General features: G+C 38.0%; 1 protein-coding gene across 2 annotated transcripts in view; it reads right to left on the reverse strand.

Annotated features, from left to right (window-relative positions):
• ATP2B4 (ATPase plasma membrane Ca2+ transporting 4) overlaps positions 1 to 21519 on the reverse strand; it is a 168448-nt gene that overhangs the window by 56479 nt on the left and 90450 nt on the right. For both annotated transcript variants that reach the window (XM_083360406.1, XM_083360407.1), the window contains exons 3-5: positions 14298 to 14495; positions 2719 to 2976; positions 1218 to 1343 (exon numbers count right to left, since the gene is read on the reverse strand). In XM_083360406.1, the coding sequence (XP_083216532.1) occupies positions 1218 to 1343; positions 2719 to 2976; positions 14298 to 14495 (582 nt within the window). The remainder of the gene's footprint in view (positions 1 to 1217; positions 1344 to 2718; positions 2977 to 14297; positions 14496 to 21519) is intronic.

Consider the following 21519-nt stretch of genomic DNA (forward strand, 5'->3'; position numbering starts at 1 on the left):
GTATGTGTAGTTTAACGAAGAGAAGGGTGAGGGGTGACATGATAGCAGTGATCCAATATCTCAGGGGCTGCTACAAAGAAGAGGGAGCCAAGCTATTCTCCAAAGCACCTGAAAGCAGGACAAGAAGCAATAGATGAAAACTAGTCAAGGAGAGAAACAACCTAGAAATAAGGAGAAACTTCCTGACAGTTAGAACAATTAACCAGTGGAACAACCTGCCTCCAGAAGTGGTGAATGCTCCAACACTGGAAGTTTTTAAGAAGAGACTGGACAGCCATTTGTCTGAAATGGTATAGGGTTTCCTGCCTTAGCAGGGGGTTGGACTAGATGACCTCCAAGGTCCCTTTCTTCTTCTTCTTCTTCTTCTTCTTCTTCTTCTTCTTCTTCTTCTTCTTATTATTATTATTATTATTATTATTATTATTATTATTATTATTATTATTATTATTATTATTATTATTAAGTTTAATCCACTTGCACTGTTTTATGTTTACATGTTTGATGACAAACAGCCTTATGTTTATAAGTGAGTTTTCCTACTAAGTACCTGCATGTCATAAGCATTTGAATTAAAATTACCATGTTAAAATCAAATCTGATGTTTTTTAATTTTTATTTGGTGTGCGTTGGAAGAGGGGTAGTCTTATACGGCGAGTATAGCCCAAACCCTATAATTTAACAGGAAATGTAGGGGGTCGTCTTATACGCCCAGTCATCTTATACGCCGGAAAATACGGTACAATGATATACACTGAATCACTTTCATTTTTTGAAGAAGTATGAAATGCTGAATCTCATTGGCCCATAAGAATTGGATAAGACTAATGTTTTTACTAAAGCATTCTTGAATTTTGTTGTGCTATTTCTCCAAGAAGAAGTAGGAGTTCAGTGATGCTAAAGAGAATCAAGTATTCAGTATAGTATATGTTATACTACAGCTTCATATTAAAAAAGAATGGACCAGATAAGTGAAGCTTGTGCATGAAGTGGTTCAAAGATCCCTGTAAAAAACAGAATAAATGTTGAATATTTCCGAAAATAAGCATGTGGAAAATCTTCTCTAGTTTATTGTAGAGAACTACAAAACAGCTTCTTTACTACACAACTCTTGGCATTTTCATAAAGGCAATTAACAGCATATTTACACCTAGATGCCAAAAGGCTCAGAGACCTGTACAATAAATTAAATTCAACTTCCTGCAACCTGAGAGACTTACCAGAAAGCAACATAGGGTCTTTATCCAAAGATTTCTTCACTTGGTCAGATTCCCCAGTCAGAGAGCTCTCATCAATTTTCAAATCATTTCCTTGGATCAAAATGCCATCTGCTGGCAACAGGTCCCCTAAAAAGTCAGAAAAACAACAGGTCACCCAAGTTTTCTCCACCAAATCAAGGCTCAAAAAAAAATCTATCAAACCAAAGCCAGCTTAATTTCTGTAACTTTTTTTTTAAAAAAAAAACTTAACTGGTGACAGAGATGGGCATGTAGCTATTACTGGAAATGGAATGTATTAGACACCATCAATTTTGCTGAACTCAGCTTAATAGGAACACATTTTTCCTGCCTGTACTCTACTAGTTTGCTTTGGGGAGGGGGGATGAAGTTTAATTCCAATTGCACTGAGAAAGAGAGATAAATTGAGTTTCCACAGGCTGTGTTCCTGCTAAGCATTATTTCCTTTGCACATAAAAATTCCATTAGGAACTGAGGGCAATTCATTCACCCGTCAGCCGTGGGACATAATTGCAATTCCACAAACAAATAAGGAAATTCAGATAAGCAAATATATTATGAAGGCTTTGAAAGAGGGTAATCATCAGGACACAGTCATGTAATTAATAAAATCATATTCAATGTTGATTTTTTTCCTACAGGTTTTATTTAAAAAAGAACTATAAGATTCTCCAAAGTGAAAAGTTTGTACATCTGCTTTCCTGCTTTTATTCTTTCCTATGTGTCAATTCTTCAATATGACGTCTAACCAATCTTTTTTTCACAAGAGACCATACATTCACTAGGCCCAAGACTATTATAAAACTGGTTGACTTTGGTTCATGTGAACCATTCTTTAAAAAAAAACAATTAAAAATGTTTTTTAAAAATATTTTTTTTCTGCACCTCCTAGGCTTTTCCCCAAGGGGCATTATGGTACATCCTGATGCTGAACCCATGTGCCTGTTCCAGAAAATTAAACCCTGCACTTCTTACATTTCCTGAACGAGGATTATGCTGGAAGGTTAGCATGGTGCAACTTGGAATAATGGTGTTTTCATTAAGCTGCAGATGAACTACACTGCTGATCTTCTCATCCCATTTTAGTTAAGTGTAGAACAGCAGCAGAAAATTGAGGAAATAAGGACTGAAGCTGCCTTTCTGGGCTTAGGAGTGCAGAAGGAAAGAAAATAGGATCACAGCAATTTCTTGATGTAGATAACATACATGGTATCTTGACTCACATATGTTGTACGGGATCATCCCTGTCATGATAATACTTCTTCAGAGTAGGAAGCAAAGACCTTGGATGAGCATGAGATATTTCTATGACTGGCAAAGATAATTCACATGGTTTGTGAATGATAACTGAAAAACCTAGAAGCACCATCTATGTCCTAATATTTGTATGTCCTTTTGGTTTTAATCAGACAGTGATAACTGTAATCACAGTGATAATTTCAATACATGACAAAAATATTCTGGAAAGTTTATAGTTACTCACCATATTTGATTTGAGCAATGTCCCCAACCACAATCTCAGCTACAGGAATTTGGATCACTTGTCCCTTACGGATGACAGTAAACTTCTGCTCCTGCTCGATGCGACTCTGCAGACCCCGGAATTGTTTCTCTTTGCTCCAGTCATTGAAGGCTGTGACCAACACCACAATAATAACTGAGAAGAGGATGGCTGCTCCCTCAATCCAGCCAGCCTGAGCCTCGCCTTCATCTTCTGCACTGCCCTTTCCTTCTCCACACACTTCCAACAGATAAAGGAGGAAAAGAATGATTTAGAATACTGCTATATTGAACTGATACTGTGTAAGACCCACAGCCATTTGCTACTTGATGAATCACAGAATCAATATTTTAGACAGACTCACACTTGTTACATTCCATAATGAATTCTACAGACAACATTAAATACTTAGAAGGCACCATTTTTTTTAATTTACTGTTTATTTTGTTTATTTATTTTGAATGCAATTTACATTGCATTCAAAACTCAAAATGAAAAAAGGAATATAAATTCTTTTGTAAAGATTCCAGACATATTTTATCTGTGAACTAACTTCACTGGGCATAATAGCCTTCAACTACTGAAGGTAATCGTAAAAATATATCCTAAGCAACAGTGATCACAGAATAATAACCTATCAATCTATATCAGCTTCATGATTAAAGGAGAATTAATTCACTGAAATAATAAGTACTGAGGAAGAATCAAAGGTATCAAAGTATGTTAATAACATCTTCAAGGGTATCTAAGAAACCTAAAAAATGTCAAACTGTTGCATTCCAGAGGTTGTCTGACCCTGAAATGATTGTTTGTTTAGAATTACTCCCAAAGCAATTTTCAAATGGAATCATTCAAAAACAAAAATCCAGCAATATAATACAATAAATATAATTACAATTCAAAACCAAATAGTACTGTATTAAAAAAAATAGGGTGGCTAATAATGAAATGTATATACTTGAACAAATAAGGCTTTTAATTCTTGTCCACATTGTGAATCCATTTGATCTCTATAAAAGAGATCATTTCATACAGCAGGCATTGAATCAAGAATGGCTCTATGTAACATGGTAAGGAAGAATATTTCTTCAAAAAACAAATGCTAGGTAGGCCAGTAATATAGTCCTGCATGGAAGAAAGTGACTCTGATCCAGAGCAGCTGAAGATCACTAATAAGTATAAGAAAGGTTTTTAAAAAGTACACTGAAAGAAAGAGAAAGCCTCTTAGTTCTAAAATTAGGTAACATAAGCTGGTCTGTTTTGCCACCAACTGGAATATTTTAATAAAATTTTAAGAATATTTTAAGCTTTACAAAACTCATCTGTCCTTCTCCCTGCTTTAGTGGACAAGAAAATAGGGTCAATGTTTGGTGTTAAGGAACTACTTGCTCTCCCACAAACCTTATCAACATGCAGTCTCTCTTTCAGGAGCCCTTCCTCAGTCCTTTGCTTCCTGAATTTTCTAGAGCACCCTGAGGAAATGCTCCTTCTTGCTTGAGGCATTCAATGTTTGGAAGAGGAGGTTCTCTCAACAGTCAAATCATCTGTCTTTTAGATGCCAAGAAAAGGGAACCTTTTATTTTCCCAGGCACCTAAAAAAACCCTACTCTCTGATTCTGCCACTGTGAGACACTCCTGTACGTGTAGTATTTTGATTTGTTTCATTACTTTATTTTTTTTATTCCTGATGCTGATTGTTAGCTTCTTGAGAATACTGTATATCAGTGGTGGCTCTTTTCTTTGCAGTGTGCCCGTTCCAATCTAACAACCCTGGATAGCCAAAATGTACATGTGGAAAAGCCTAACTGCAATTTTTGACACCTATAACATCTGCAAAAGAATACTTCCTCCAAAGGGAATCACAAATTAAAAATCAGTTTTGCAGAAGTCTTAACTGACGTTTGATCTGCATTTACCAACTGTGAATACGTGAAGCAGCAGCAAGTGAAATTGTGGAAGAAGACCATCTGTACTGTAAGAAATGTGTGTGTGTGTGTGTGTGTGTGTGTGTATTCTATATATACATACATACACACATATACACATACACACATATACATTTATAAATAAAACAAGAGCCTTGGTGGAGCAGTGGGCCAATGCCTCCTTAAGTAACACCAGCTGCCTGCAATTAGTGCAGGTTCGCATCCCACCAGGCTCAAGGTTGACTCAGCCTTCCATCCTTCCCAGGTAGGTAAAATGAGGACCAAGATTGTTGGGGGCAATAAGCTGACTTTGTAATAATGCCGCTTGGGGTGTGTGTGTGAAAGCCCTAATAAGCAGGCATATACATAGAATGAAGGCTACTGCTAAGCTTGTAAGCCGCCCTGAGTCTTTGGAGAAGGGCGGGATATAAATGGAATTAAAATTAAAATTAAATTAAATTAAAATAAAATACTCATAATACTGGCTTTTACAGCAGGAATGTGGTGAAGAATTATTGTAAGAAAAAAATCTATTAAGCTTCTCTAGCAATAAATTAGTTACATCAAATAGTTTAAACTGCAGAGAAAATGAAGCACACAATGTTTTCCAACATTTCCCAAATTTAAGTATAGGAATGATGACTAAAATCAATTTGGAATTATTATAATTTATGTCTTTCTTAAAGTCTTATAAGAGAGCCGTTAGAGATAAGAATTTCCTTTCCCTAATGCCAAGGAATTTGTTTTGTTTCTGTTTTTATTCCTGCTGCCTAATATAGTTATCCTTTCAGAATTAATTCAAGGCCATGTTTAAATGTTAAGCATACCTGCTTGATTTTGAAAGGGTTTAATTTCCTTGGGCTGAGAGATTACTGATATATATATATATATATATATATATATATATATATATATATATATATATATATATATATATATATATGGCTCAATAGTAATTATATTCAGTCAAAAATGTTTTAATTCTATCAAAATCAACATTTCAATAAGCAGTATTTAAAAACAAAGCTATAAGCTAAACAGAGTATGTCAAAAGAAAAAGATAAGATACTAATTTCTTAAAAGTGTCTCAAAATGAAATCAAATAATAAATTACTTAGGTAAAATAAATCAGCTAAAACAATCCACAATGTTTAATTTCTGTCTCTGTTTATGTACTTAAGATTGTAGAACTGTTTATGCAAAAGGAAGACAATGAGTGATTTCAATTAAAAAAATTAGTGAAAACTGAAGGGATTCAAGGAGAATTAACAGACTCTATGTACAGAATGACTTTAAAGATAAACCATAAAAATGTTTTATAAAACTATACTGAAGATCAAAAGTCAAAATTATCTTTTTTGAGAGAACCAAGTTATCTGAAATAAATATTTCCAAGAAAAAGAAATGCATGCAAATCCTTCCGGGAAAGGAGTACAAATCAAATGAAAGAAATACAAATCAAAGGAAGGAAAGAGAAGGCGGCCAGCAGTAAGGTGGATGGATTCAATTGATCTTCACTGGAAGATCTGAAGGTCTCAGTTGAGAACGGATCATTCTCTGTGGTCACTAAGAATTGTCATCAATTAGATGGCCCATAATCAGCCAATCAGAAAAACCAACTGAAAATTGCAATAGCTTGGCAGTTATTACAGGTTGGCACACATCAAGCAAAAAAAAAAAATCTATTTGTGATAAGGTAGGATAGCCTAGGGAATTTTGATATTTGTCTGTGGGATGAGAGTACTGTATCCCAAAACCATTTCATATGTTGACAATGTTTATAAACATACAAACAAATCTGAATATGTAAACAAGTCAGACTTTCAGGAAGGTGAGCTAGATACAAATTAACTCTCCTTTCTGTGACAGTTACAGCCGTCAACTGTAAAGTAAGAGCAACTAGTTAACTGCCTAATTTTTGTCACTTGCTTTCCCATTCAAATTGTTTTATAGATAAAATGACTTGCTATTCCAATCAAAAAGTGTACTCAGGGCATGCCACAATTTATGAAATTAATCTGGCAAAAGAAATGCAATTCACAAGTTACAAACAAAAATATTGGAAACATTTAGTACAGGGGTGTCAAACTCAATTTCATTGAGGGCCACATCAGCATTGCGGTTGCCCTCAGGGGGCCGGGTGGGTGTGGCCAGGGTGGGTGTGGCCTACTGGGTGGGTGTGGCTAGAGTGCATATGGCCTACTGGGTGGGCGTGGCCAGCTCTACATGGTTCGCATCAAGGGTGCCTAAGGGGGCCTGGGCAGGAGTGGGACAGATCTGAGGGTCTCTGGCAGGAGGAGGGTCTCTGGGCCAGGGCCAAGGCAGTGGGGGCCGTTCCCTCACTGTTTCCAGGATGGCTTCACGGGCCGCATGAAACCACTTTGCGGGCCACATCCGGCCCCCGGGCCTTGTGTTTGACATGTCTGATTTAGTATAACAGTCTAAGTTTGATCAGGTTTGGTCTTTAAAAAAACTAAATGGCAGGAGCAAAATGTCAAATGAAATTTAATGCAATGAGAGCAAAGTAATGTACAATTAAAATAAGTATAGAATGCTAAGCTCTGGAAACAGATTTTGGAGCCACTGCATGTTGCTGAAGTAACCAGTGCATCACAACAGAAAAAAACAAGCAGAAAGATCATAAACTCCTGAATGAGGAGAAGTGGGAGCTAACAAAAGAAAAACAGCTAATCAAAGTCACTGTTTTGCCTACTATTCAACCCCAGAGAGAGAAAGAGAGAAAAGAATGGTTCCTGAGAAAAGAGAACCAAAAGGAAATAAAACTGCAGACAAGGACAATTTCAATTGCAATGAAATGCCTAGCAGTCTGCTAGTGAAGGAATAATACCACAACCCTTTCCTTCCAAAAAGGTGGTGGGGGGGAGAGAGATGATCATAAAGTTGAATTTATTCAGATCTCATGAATCATAAATGAGGCTAAATAGATTCAGAATTGCTCCCAAAGATTCTATTAAAACAGGGGACACAGTTCCATGAAATGAATTATCAGGCGACTTCATAAAAAATGAATTCTATGTAAAATACAACTATTCCACAGAACTATAAATGCTGTAGCATAGTTGTAAAATCTACTAGCCTAGATTTTTTAAAAAAAAAAAAGGATACAGGACTACTCTTTTGGAGTGAGACTATTAACTGCTAATGTGACAGTTTTGTGTCAGTGAGAGACAGAAACTGACAAATTGCTCTTCTTTTAAACCTTGCCTTTTCTATTATATCCAGCTTTCAGCTCAACCATTTCTAATCACAAGATGTTGGACTAAATTAATCAAATGAATTTACACAATTTATCTCATCTTAAGTGATCAGTGAGTAAGAAAATGGCCACTCAGCAATGTTAAACTAAAGTGCCTCATACATATTACCAGAATAAACACTGCAAACTTATCAGAATGGAGAATGGAATATTTTAAAATACGTTATACCTCTGAAATAGTGAAAAACATAGCTAACATATTTATATTAATAGCCTAGTTACTGAATCTCTGCCTATCTAAGTTCGTATGTACAAAACTTTCTGTTATGCCTTTGGTAATGATGGTATTACATTATCTCAAATATAAGCTCTTGTAATTTATTCTGTGCATTTGTAATAACATAGCTATAGTAAGAAGAGCACTAATTAATTTAATAATTACCAAATCTATGTAAATAAAGTGAAGAAGAACTAAAGAGCCTCTTGTTGCGGGTGAAGAAGGAGAGTGCAAAACTTGGGTTGAAACTTAACATTAAGAAAACCAAGATCATGGCATCTGGCCCTCTCAATTCCTGGCAAATAGATGGGGAAGAAATGGAGGTAGTGACAGATTTTATTTTCCTGGGCTCCAAGATCACTGCAGATGGGGACTGTAGTCAAGAAATTAAAAGACGCTTGCTCCTGGGGAGGAAAGCCATGGCAAATCTAGACAGCACACTAAAAAGCAGAGACATCACCCTGTCAACAAAAGTGCGTATAGTCAAGGCTATGGTCTTCCCAGTTGCAATGTATGGCAGTGAAAGTTGGACCATAAGAAAGACTGAGCGCCAAAGAATTGAGGCCTCTGAACTATGGTGCTGGAGAAGATTCCTGCGAGTCCCTTGGATTGCAAGGCGATCAAACCGGTCAGTCCTAGAGGAGATCAATCCTGACTGCTCTTTAGAAGGCCAGATCCTGAAGCTAAAACTCAAATACTTTGGCCACCTAATGAGAAGGAAGGACTCACTGGAGAAGAGCCTAATGCTGGGAAAGTTCAGAGAAGAGCAACTAAGATGATCAAAGGCCCAAGGCTAAAACATATGAAAAACGGCTGCAGGACTTGGGTTTGGCTAGTCTAAAGAAAAGAAGAAATAGGGGTGACATGATAGCAGCATTCCAGTATTTGAGGGGCTGCCACAAAGAAGAGGGGGCCAAATTGTTCTCCAAAGCACCAGAGGACAGGACAAGAAACAATGGTTGGAAACTGTCCAAAGAGAGAAGCAACCTGGAATTAAGGAGAAACTTGCTAACAGTGAGGACAATTAACCATTGGAACAGCTTGCCGTCAGAAATTGTGGGTGTTCCATCACTGGAGGATTTTAAGAAGAAACTAGACACTCTCATCAAAAAGCTGATTGACTTGAACTTTTCCCCCTGCATCTGCGATTGGATTCAAGACTTTCTCAGGTACCGGTTACAAACAGTGAGGGTCGGGTCTGCTTTATCCACCCTCCTGAAGCTTTGCACCGGCTCGCCACAGGGCTGCATGCTTAGCCCCTACCTGTACTCATTGTACACATATGACTGTGTATCATCCGACCCATTTACTGCGATAATTAAGTTCACAGATGATACTACCATAGTGGGTCTTATTACAGGTGGGGATGAGACAGCATACAGGGGGGAGGTATAAAAACTATCCATATGGTGTTGCAACAACTTGCACCCGAACATTGGCAAGACGAAAGAGATGGTGCTAGACTTCTGGAGGAAAAAGGAGGAATCTGCCCCACTTTACATCGGGGAGGACTGTGTGGAGAGAGTTTCCTCCTTTAAATTTCTGGGAGTCTATCTCTGGTCTGACAGCCGCGGATAGGAAAGCATTACAGAGGGTGGTGAGCACAGCACAAGACATTGTGGGCTGTCCCCTGACACCACTGGATGACACCGCCAGGGCTCGTTGCCTTGGAAGAGTGAGGAAGATTCTCAGGGATGACTCACACCCTGGACGGTATCTCTTTACTCTCCTACCATCAGGTAGGAGATATAGGAGTATAGCCAGCCATACCAACAGGCTGAAGAACAGCTTTTATCCATGGGCTGTTAGGCTTTTGAACGGGAAATAATTTTATAAACTTTATGCATGATTGACTTGCGAGGCCGGTGTGTTGTGCAATTAGCTCACATGGTGTAATAAGATGGAGGGTTTGTTGTCACTGTGAGTTGGGGGTGAGGGCTCGAAGGGAGGCTCAGCCAATCTCAAATGTATACATGGTTGTACTTTGACAATAAAGATTCATTCATTCACTTATCTGAAATGGCATAAGTTCTCCTGTTTGAGCAGGGGGCTGGACTAGAAGACCTCCAAGGTCCCCTCCAGCTCTGCTCTGCTCTATTCTATTGTGTTCTTTTCTGTTCTATTCTCAGTTTACAGCTCCAAGGATTTACCTCCATCATCTCCTTTTAAAAAAGAGTGGGTTGATGGCCGGATTGGGTTACAACAATTAAATTAGAACTTCCAATGGAAATTTTCCATAGAAAACTGAAGCAAACAAATTTCAGTGACAGTAAAAAGCTCTGCTGGGTTTCTCACCATGTCAAAATCAGCCACAGAGATGCCTTCTCCAAGCAGAAATTAGCCAGTTTCAGTTTTAAAGAAATCCCTAGCTAATAGCTGATAAAGTAGTAAGGGATCTGATCTTCTCAAAGCAAGATGCTTCTGGATATCTTAAAAATCACTAGAGAGGGCACAGCATTTCCTTCTCAGTTGTCCTTCTTTAGTCTCCATGGTCTCAGAAATACACAGCAGCAATACTGATGCAATCAAGAAAGGAGCAAATATTCCCTTCTTTCTTTCTTTGCCAAATGGCTTAGAGCAGTGTTTTTCAGACTTGGCAACTTTAAGATGTGTGGACCTCAATTCCCAGAATTCCCCAGCCAGAATTCTGGAAATTCAAGTCCACACATCCCAGAGTTTGAAAATTACATGGCTTACAAAGTTGCCTTGTAACCTCTTATGTATTTTCCTCTTTATACCTTTTACAGTGTCATATCTTACCATTGATCCTTACCTAAATCCAGGTAAATATCAACATGATCATAGTATTTTCAATTGTATGATCAGTAGTCACCAGCTAAAAGTCCATCTTCTATTTTATGGTTTTGTATGACACACACATAATACTGAGTTACTCTTTCAGGAGATCAACACTCAAATATAGTCTCATATTTTATTAAAGTTTGATATGCTGCACATTATAAACTCAAAAATAAAACCTTTAAATTACTGCAAATAATATTGCCTTACTTTTTAATTAACAAAATGGCATTATTTACTACCTGGGACTTGGCTTGTTTTATGCCTTTTAATGTGTGCATCAATATAAGTTTAGTTAATGTGGTTTCCAAAAACAATAAAAAAGTTAAAATGTCTTACATTTCTATTTCTTATGAAAATGAGCTTATAAACTTGGCATTTATGATTTTATGCACTCTACAATTTAAGCTTATTTCAGACTGACAAAAACACTGCTTTTTAAGCCATTTTTGGACATGTATATGATCTATTTCAATCAAATGTTAGTAACACGGGTGATATGTACGAATCTGGATGGGGAAGAACAGGCTCCAGCTCAACCCAGCCAAGACCGAGTGGCTCTACGTGTCGGCATCTTGCATTGTCCAAGATTTACCATCTTTGGTTATGGGGGGAGAAGTGTTGCCTCCCGTTGATAGGGCACGCAACTTAGGCGTCCTCCTGGATGCACGACTCGATTTAGAACATCATATAGGAGTCGTGGCCAGGGGGGCATTTGCCCAGGTTCGCCTGGTGCACCAGTTGCGCCCCTATCTGGACCGAGATGCCTTACGTACGGTCACTCATGCACTCGTCACCTCCCGTATAGATTACTGCAACGCTCTCTACATGGGGCTGCCCTTGAAGACCACCCGGAGGCTTCAGCTGGTGCAGAATGCGGCCGCGCGGGTTGTGATGGGAGCATCCAGATACTCCCATATTACACCCCTCCTGCGTGAGCTGCATTGGTTGCCGGTTGCCCTTCGGGTGAGGTTTAAGGTGCTGGTTCTTACCTATAAAGTCCTAAATGGCTTAGGCCCGGGATATTTACAGGACCGTCTGCTGCCAGGAACGATTTCCCATCGCCCTGTGTGCTCACACAGAGAGGGTCTCCTCAGGGTGCCGTTGGCCAGACAATGTTGGCTGGCGACCCCCAGGGGGAGGGCCTTCTCTGTTGGAGTGCCTGCCCTTTGGAATCAGCTCCCCCAAGAACTTCGGATGGCCCCAGATCTCCGGTCCTTTCATTGCGACCTAAAACCATACCTTTTTCCAACTGGCCGACCTGGACTGAAGACAGGGGTTTTAATATTGCTTTATTTTATTGGTTTTAGTAAATAATAGGGCTTTGTAAATTTAATCTTTTTTAATATTTGTATTTATTGTTTTTATTGTTTTATTTTGTTTTATTGTTAGCCGCCCTGAGTCCTTCGGGAGATAGGGCGGCATATAAGTCCCATAATTAAATTAAATTAAATTAAATATATTTTATTTAGAATTGTGAAGGAAGGCAACTCTTCATTTCTTTTATAAAATTCTGAGCAGCAATTCAAAAGTTACTGGCAAAGGCCTCCATGCCGCATACCAGCACAAGGATGTGTATAAGCAAATTAAACAGAAACAGCCTACAGTAGTACTAGATTATGTAAGTTTTATTTCTTTTAATGGGCAATCAGAATATAATTGCAGTCTCCGTTTGTAGTTTAAACCTTTCATTATAAACTTAGAGAAGGAAGTTTAAATAAACAATCCAGGATCTTTCCTTTTTATTATAATTTAGCATAAAGAGGCTTCTAGATATTTCAAAATCTTTGTCCCTATTTAAATTTTGCTTAGTTCAATTAGAAATATTTTTTCTGTTCTTTCAATTCACTGTAATAAATAAATATAGTTACTGGAATATCTAGTTTATATAAGAAAAACAAATTTCAAACAAAACTGTGAAAAGCATTCATCTTGAAAGAAATCATTAGTATAATAACAAAACCTAAGAAGGAAAACACATTAAGATACATTGGTAATGAGGGGTGATATTAGTGATTATTTTTCTTTTCAAACACCAGAGAAGCGGTGTTCTCTGCAAGAACAGGAATTTTCAGGTGAACATTGATAACCCTCCTCTTCCTAAAAAACAACAACACTTGTTAATTTAAGACTTAAGGCCTACCCATGTTGGCTAAACCATCAAAGCTAAGAAAGGAAAGCCACATCATGCAAAATATACATTTCCTTTATAGAATCAAGTAGGACCAGGATGACATAGAATATCTTACTTTTATGCATCTTCTAATACTTCAATCATGGGACATGCCTATTAGCATCCCATTTCCTGGGTTTGTGAAGCTTGAGACAATAAAAATCAGTGAGTACATTCTTGGATCAGGTGTTATATTACCCTCACCCTGAATTCAGCATTGTACATTAAGCTGAAAGTACTGCCAGGCACAAATACAACTGAGGGGCAGAGAGGGGAGAAAGAGACAAAATCTATATTTTAATAGTCATCAAAGTGAAAGAGCAAAGAATGAAAGAATATTAAACCATTCAGCTAATGAAAACTCAGCACAGACAATATTCTCACAGAGGGATCTAGGAAACAGTCAACAGTCTTTCATACTCAAAAATATTGTTTCTATGAAATGTAATTTACTTTGTTGTCACAAGGTGAACTATCCATTCAGAAGCAGAAAGCCCTTAGGACAATGATGGTGAACCTTTTAGAGTGCCCAAACTGCAACCCCAAACCCACTTATGTATCATCAGGTGCCGGCTGGGTGTGGCCCTTTGGGTGGGTGTGGCCAATTGGGTGGACATGGCTGCCGTGGTAACGGCAGACTGGGTGGGACTAAAAAATTCAATCAATCAATTCCAACTTTGCGAGAACTTTTTTTCCCCGCGAGAAGTTGAAATTGATTGATTGAACCTTTCCTTTTTGTACATGGCGCTGGAGGCGTAAAGCAAAAAGGTTTTATAAAACCCAGTTGAAGGCCTCAGACTGGGGTGACGGCGTGCATGCCCGCAGATAGGGCTCTAAGTGCCACCTGTGGAACCCGTGCCATAGGTTCGCCACCACGGCCTTAGAATAAACAAAGACATATTTCAGCCAGCCAGGGCCCCATTTTAAGCTCTAGGAGAGATTGGTCTGGCATTCCTTAGCCTTGACCTTCTCTGCCTCCCAATCTGTTCTCATGTCATCTGTAATTTCAAGCACTGCTGAAGCACTGCTCTAATAATCTGACAGAAATAGTGAATTAGTTGAACATGTTTTTGCTTTTTCAACATATGCAGGGATGTGCAACAGTTTTCTTGGATCACAGCAGATACCTCTATCTGCCCAATGTTTGTTGAGAAAAAGCAGTTCACTTACTTTCATTGTCGCCATCAGGAGGATGATAGAAAGAGAGACCCAGAGAAATTATGGCTGCAATTTCCAAGATGATTAACGTGACATCCTGCAATGCTTCCCAAACTAACTGCAGGAAGGTTTTGGCCTTTTTGGGTGGAATGAAGTTCTGGCCAAATGTCTGTCTTCTTTTTTCTAGATCTGCTGGGTTCCCAGACAAGCCTGCAAGCAAGGCAAAAGGAAATTAAACATTACATCAAGAAAATGAATTCCCTTTGATCTCTTTCTCTAAAGCATCTTCCATATTGTCCACTATTTCTACAACTTAATAATTTCCTGCAAGTGAAAACAGTGTTCTTTGGTACTAAATTCTGCCTGCAAGTAAATCTCATGGAATGCTCTCTAAAATTAAGCTGAAAACCTGGGGAACGGAATGAAAACCGGAACAAAAAGAGATAAAAACATGCACCATAGCTCTGAAGAACCTAAGTATCTCTGAAATTGAATATTTCTACCTATTGGCAGTTCAGAGCATCCGTTCCAATATTTAGGTCTGTCATGGACAACATCACTATTATGATATGCTGTGCACCATCTTCTGCTGCATTAGTTATGATTATACAGATAAAGAATCAGATATTTGCTATGAAAAATGGGCACCCCCAATTTCTGCTGCTGCTATTGTTGTTATTTTGCTCCATTTACTAGAAAGGAAACAGGCATTCTACAAAAAGACAATGGGTCTTCCCATAGGAATCAATAAGTCAAGAGTTTCACTAGACTTCACTAGGGCCAATCTGTTTTCTTTTCTCACTTTAAATTCCATTTCAGCAAAATAACTCATACGGCATTATTAAAACTATAAACAGGAAGGCTACCTATGCCCCACAGATATTTCAGTGTACATTGTTGGAGAACCCAAGCCTGACCCAACTTTCTTCAGTCTGGGTGTCCTTCTGGGATTTCAACACTCAAGAATTCCTTAACTAACGTGGCCATTGCTGAGAAGTCTGAGAACTGAACTCCATATATCTAGAGGGAATGTTGATTTCCCCTATAAATTTAATACTAAGATTTAGGAGCAGTTACTACCACTTTCCGCTCACAACCTATTGCTAGGTTGTACTCAATTAAAGCCACTGTTACACAAAACAAGCTTCAGTCCGTATGTCTGTGAAGAAAAGGCTAGAAAACATATTTGCAATTTCTCAAGGTCGTGCAGAAATCACAATGGCATCAGCCTGAGAAAATTTCTCATGATCTGCATTCTAGGGAACCCTCTTTTCATATCCTTCTCAATTTATTTTAACTTTTCCCAATAACTCCGGCCAAAGTCAACTGTACTAAATGACAGCTGAACAGATTGATAGTGATCTATGCATCTGTCTTGGGTGTTAAGCTGCTTTTCACACAGCTGTTTAAAGTATTATAAACCTGTTCTTTTCCCCACTTGTGTGGAATATATATGATTCTGGAAAACGTGGCACAGAATGTATTAAGACAACGGCATGAAAGCAATGCAGAGAAATTAAAATTGCTTTATTTGAATAAGTGACTTCATTTATGGGATTGTTTTGAAATATTAAATAGGTACACCTGCACCTTAAAAATTAAATTCTTACATACATTCTCTAACAAATGTTGTAAGAATAAGTGAAATAATTCATTCCTGTATTTAAACATTGCTTTCTTACATTAAGAGTTTCCCCTGTGAGAATGATACTTTGACTGCTTGAGGGATAGAAATAGCTACCTATAATAGGGCTTACTCTGTATTTTTATTGAATCATATTATCTCACAGTGTTATCAAAGCAGTTCTTAAAAATCAGAGAAATGCCAACGCAGTCTAATTTAATCCTATTTGTTGCCCAAAGTCACTTGTTGAGATGGGCAACCATATAAATTTGATTTAAATAAATAGCTGCTTTCCCTCAACTTATGATCAACAACAATAACAGAGGTGATCAGATCACTATTCTGAATGTTCTCACATCATGATAAGCTATAATAGGATGTGCTCATATTTATTTATGGTTTTGTGAGTGGAAAAAAGCAAATTACACAAAAATTGATATAGATGAAAGCATTTATATACAATGTTGAGGACTGTCTATATGCCTCCTTAAGTAACACCAGCTGCCTGCAATTAGTGCAGGTTCGCATCCCACCAGGCTCAAGGTTGACTCAGCCTTCCATCCTTCCAAGGTAGGTAAAATGAGGACCCAGATTGTTGGGGGCAATTAAGCTGACTTTGTAATAATGCCGCTTGGGGTGTGTGTGAAAGCCCTAATAAGCAGGCATATACATAGAATGAAGGCTACTGCTAAGCTTGTAAGCCGCCCTGAGTCTTCGGAGAAGGGCGGGATATAAATGGAATTAAAATAAATAAATAAATAAATATAAGGATGATGAGATCCCCAAAAGGCATCCCTGAATTTTCAAACCTATATACCTGTGCCAGAAAAGGTCTACATTTTTCTTTGTTTTATGGCTGCCAGGCCATTTCATCAGAAGAGCAATGCCATCCCAAAAGTTAGCTGACTCCCATAGGTAGATATATTATGGCCTGGTATGGAATATGGGGGTGGGGTAAAATGGGGAGAATAAATTGTCAAGTTTGAATGTAAACAGTGACTGGCTTTGCTCCTGTATAAAGTTGGAAGTTCACTCTAGTTTATCAGCGAGGTACAGAGAAAAGTTGACAAAACAGCATGTAAGGTCAGCCAATTTCATGGTCAACAAATAAACATGAAAAACTTTCTTCAGCACAGAATGGAAGAATGGGAACAGCCAAAGGGTGAAGCAACTCCTGTCTCTCTTCTCCACTTCAGATTTCATCACCTTATTTGGTCAAGCAATATTATGAACACTTACCACCAACCTATAAATTTTTGAAACTGGACAACCTGCATTTAAGCACTATAGTAAGTTAACATATATCCAAAGCTTGCAATTATTTATTTTGCTACATTTATATAACGAGATTGAAAATGGGTCGGTATTGGGGGAAGAGGATTGCACCAGTAGACTGAAAGCAGATGGCAGTGCTGTGGTGCTTCCTCGTCTTTAGGGACAAGTAAGAATCATAGTGCTTTAGAGGGTGTTAGGTAAAACCTAAACATCTGTTTTGAGTGCTTTATTTTGCTAAATTCAAATCATGTAATGTTAGCACATGCAGTATTCCTGAAGATTTTGTTTTACTGGATTGGAAAAATGTCAGAGAATAAACACCTCAGAGATCTAAAAGAGTTTGTCACTGGGAACTTTAAGAAGTCTAAATATATTTTTTCTAAACTATTCACTACTCTTCTAATCTTTGAAACATTTTATAAATAAACATTACTAAAATAGCCTCTGTCTTTCATACTATCCTTTGACTTATTGCTGAAAACATTTCACGCAGGAAGTTTTTCTCTTTGGTCCTCCTAATAGACTGTCACCAAAATCAAACCATTTCCCACATGATGCGCAAACACAAAGTGGGGGTGGAATGGAAGGAATGAGGTTTAGCTTTCGGAATATCATTGTAATTTTTTTTTATAATCAACCCATATTTTGAAGTAATTTCACTACAATGAAATGACAGTTTTAAAGAACTGATTTGTTCTGAGTTTTCTTCAGAATAACATTCCATTTTTTCCTTTAGTTTTTTACCAGAGAAAAATGTTTACATATCTCCATTGGTACACAGTCATCCCAAAAATCTAAAAACAAAAAGGGTTTAGTCTTCTTCAGGATGATGAGCACAGTAATTCATCTGTCCAACAACTTCTTACGATAGGCTAGGTTTTACATTTCCATGATCCTACCTCAACAAACTAATTGTTATACCACCATGTCTTTTATTTATGAAGACTAAGCAAACTAATTTTAATGAATACTCAAACCCCTCTGGGCATAACTGATATTCCTCAAGAGAGTATATGGACTTCTCCAGGGATAAGAAAGCAAAAATCTTGGCATAAAAAGAAAGCGTGTATATACTATACTTAGTGTGTGCTTAGCCACAGCTCTATCAACCAAGCCTCTTGCAGCTTAAAGCTGTACAAGTTTCAATCTCTCAAGATCATCGTTATAACTTTCTGCTGTCAGAGCAACTAAAACGTGGAACTGACATTCAAGAATCGGATTCCTGGCAGCTTGCATAATGCCTGGCTCAGTCAGAAAAGGTCAGAATAATGGTTCTGCATAGTAACCACCTGCGTGTCAGTTTCTGTGATAGATGGGATGCTCCTTTGGATTCCCAGCAGCCACACAAATTCAGGAAGACTTGTCAAACTTTCCTCAGAGATCCACATTCCTGCCCCCGCAAAATGCATGAAGGGGCAAGTCAAGGAAGAACCTTCTTGAATTACTAAAATCTGCTGGCTTCAAAACACATACACACACACACTGCAGAGAAAAATACATTTTGTTTTTAACCCAAAACAAGCTGTTCTAAAACATTGCAGCTCTTTTAAGGAAAGTTTGAATGTTAACCAGTGTTTCAAGATCCTAGAGGTGAAGCGGGCACAAGAGATGCTGAATTTACAAAAAATAAAATAAAAAAATACCATCATACTAAACCATCCAAAGACACGGCCAGGGCCCTGAGGCAGAGTAGCAATCTTCAAAGAAGGTTAATGCTCTCATAAAGCATGAAACTATAGAACTGTCTATTACATGGTTTAGGAATAGCCTTTAACTCTGCCAAAAAGAGATTATACAACTTTGCTTATGGATATTATGACGCCTATGTATTGGCTCAGCACCAGAGGCAGCAGTAATTATTGGAGGCATGTATGGGAAAGTGCTATTGCACTCTTGTCTTCCTGTGAGCTTCTTATGGACATCTGGTTGGCTACCATGGAAACAGAATGCTGGACTTGACTAAAGAAGCTAGACTTGACAGCAGCACTCTTCTGTTCCCTTGAAGGCATTTTGTGACAGAGGGATCATTTCTTTGTTTCCACTCTCCGTGTCCCTAGGTTTATATGTTATTAATAAGAATCACATCAGGGATTATTTATTATTTTTACTTTCTTTTTCGTATTGGAAAATAATAAATCTAGCAGCATTGGGAAAACAAGGAGGGTTGGAAGAAGATGAGGAAAGAGAATGAAACTCCGTACTATCTGGGAGGAAAGACTTGTTTGTAAATTTCTGTGGGGCTATATTTATATAAACATAAGCAAGGCAAGCACAGTCTTACCATGTCATTCCTTTTTTTCCCCTAATAGGTTGAAACATGTTCAGTGAAGTCATATAGTCTCTCAAAGCTCTCTTTTCCTCAATTAACTCTATACAGAATCATACTGGAAAAATACAATAGGCTTTCCAGATAAATGAAAAGAATCAATAGGTCATTAACAGAGACACACTAGACCACAGGTGTCAAACTCGCTGTGTCACGTAATGTGTTGTGATGTATTGCAACTTTTTTTGCGTTGCTGGAGGTGGTGTGGGCGCGACCTCCACATGATGCAACTGGCCCATGGGCTGGCAGTTTGACACCCCTGCGGATTGGGTCAATCTTTCCTCTTCTTACTTAACTCCCTTCTCAGCAAGAATAATCAAATACTTTTGTGTTCAAATAACCTTGGCACAGCATTTGCAAACTCTACAGCAGTGTTTCCCAACCTTGGTCACCTGAAGATGTGTGGACTTCAACTCCCTGAATTGCCCAGCCAACTTTGCTTTGCTGGCTCGGGAATTCTGGGAGTTGAAGTCCACACATCTTCAAGTGACCAAACACTGCTCTACAGGAAGATTGCCTGTTTTTTTTATTTTAAAGCACTCTCAATTCCATGGTATCGAACATGCAGTTTGGGATCCAAACCACTGGGAGTACTGGTGTATTCCTGTTTAAGCTACTTATCATAGCTTTTCTCAATCTGTGAGCCCTCTAGATGTATAGATTCCGTAGCTAGTGTGCCACTGCTGATAAATCTGGGAGTTGAACTCCACAGTATCTACACAATATCAAGATTGTAGAATGATGATTTAGCTCAATAAAATAATTTCTAACGTAAGAATGGGGAGGGGGGAGGATTCCCACTACAGGTAATGTATAAGCATTTTGCTACTAAAATACAGAAACAGGTTCTACCACTTTCTGCTAACAATCTTTTGCTAACACATCCAATACTTGTACCCAAATTTCTTCACAAAGATAACTTAGTGAATATTTATCTCATGAATTAAAATACAGAAAATATTTGTAAGTCTGTGAGGCACAAAAGAGCAATAATTATCCCCCTGGGTCCTAAAAGTATTTAATATAAATGAATACATCTCTCTCTTTCTCTCTCTCTCTCTCTCTCACACACACACACTTCTTGGATCCACAATGCTGGCTGTTCTATATGTCAATTAATTATTCAGCGTACGGAATGACATTATCAAATACTGATAAACCAAAAAAGCATCAAAAACTGGTAAGGCTGTTCCCTATCATCCTAATTCTCTTAGGCTACTTTTTGCCACCTCAGTTTCCTTTTGTCTGAACAGGGGGACAAAGATCCAGCCAATTCACTGATGATGATAGTTCCTATTATTATTTTTACTAAGACTGACTTCAGAGTAAATACACTGACTACACTACCTTTAAGCTTTTGCAGCATACTGTACTAATTTTCCATTCAATTTTAAAATAAATAAAAAGGGCTTTAAAGACCCAGATGTTTCATAGAGCTTGGAATTCATCAAGGGAGGTTCTGCATGCACACTGATGATGGTGATCTTCAGGCTGGGAGTCAAACAATACAAAAAAAACAACTACCCCCCCCCCAAACTGATACCTTCTAGATGTATTGGACTAGTATAATTCCTAGCCTATATGCCAAAACACTGGCAGGAAGCACAGCCTATGGTGAGGTTAGGTTTGCTAATCACTTTAATTTTTATTATGGTGATGATAAAGTGAATGTACTCATGCATGGCCCTGAGGATTTCAGAAGCATTTACTTCCATTTTTAAATTCACCATGGCTTGCAATTGTATTTAAATCTGAGAAAGTGTAATTTGTCTTAACTATGGATTTCTGATGCAGGTCAATTTGCCTTGTTAAAATATATTACAGGTCACCATTGCATGGTTATGTTGAACAGTGATTGTACCACACTCGTACATTGCACATGGCTAGACAAGCACAGCCTCCAAACCATTTGTGAATGGCTTGCAATTGATGCTAATGAAGGTGGTGATATTTCTGATAAGTCAGGTTAACTTTCAGCTAGATTTTTCATTTATACTGCAATCTGCAGC

Source organism: Vipera ursinii (assembly GCF_947247035.1).
Source record: "Vipera ursinii genome assembly, chromosome: 3".
NCBI classification, from domain to species: domain Eukaryota; kingdom Metazoa; phylum Chordata; class Lepidosauria; order Squamata; family Viperidae; genus Vipera; species Vipera ursinii.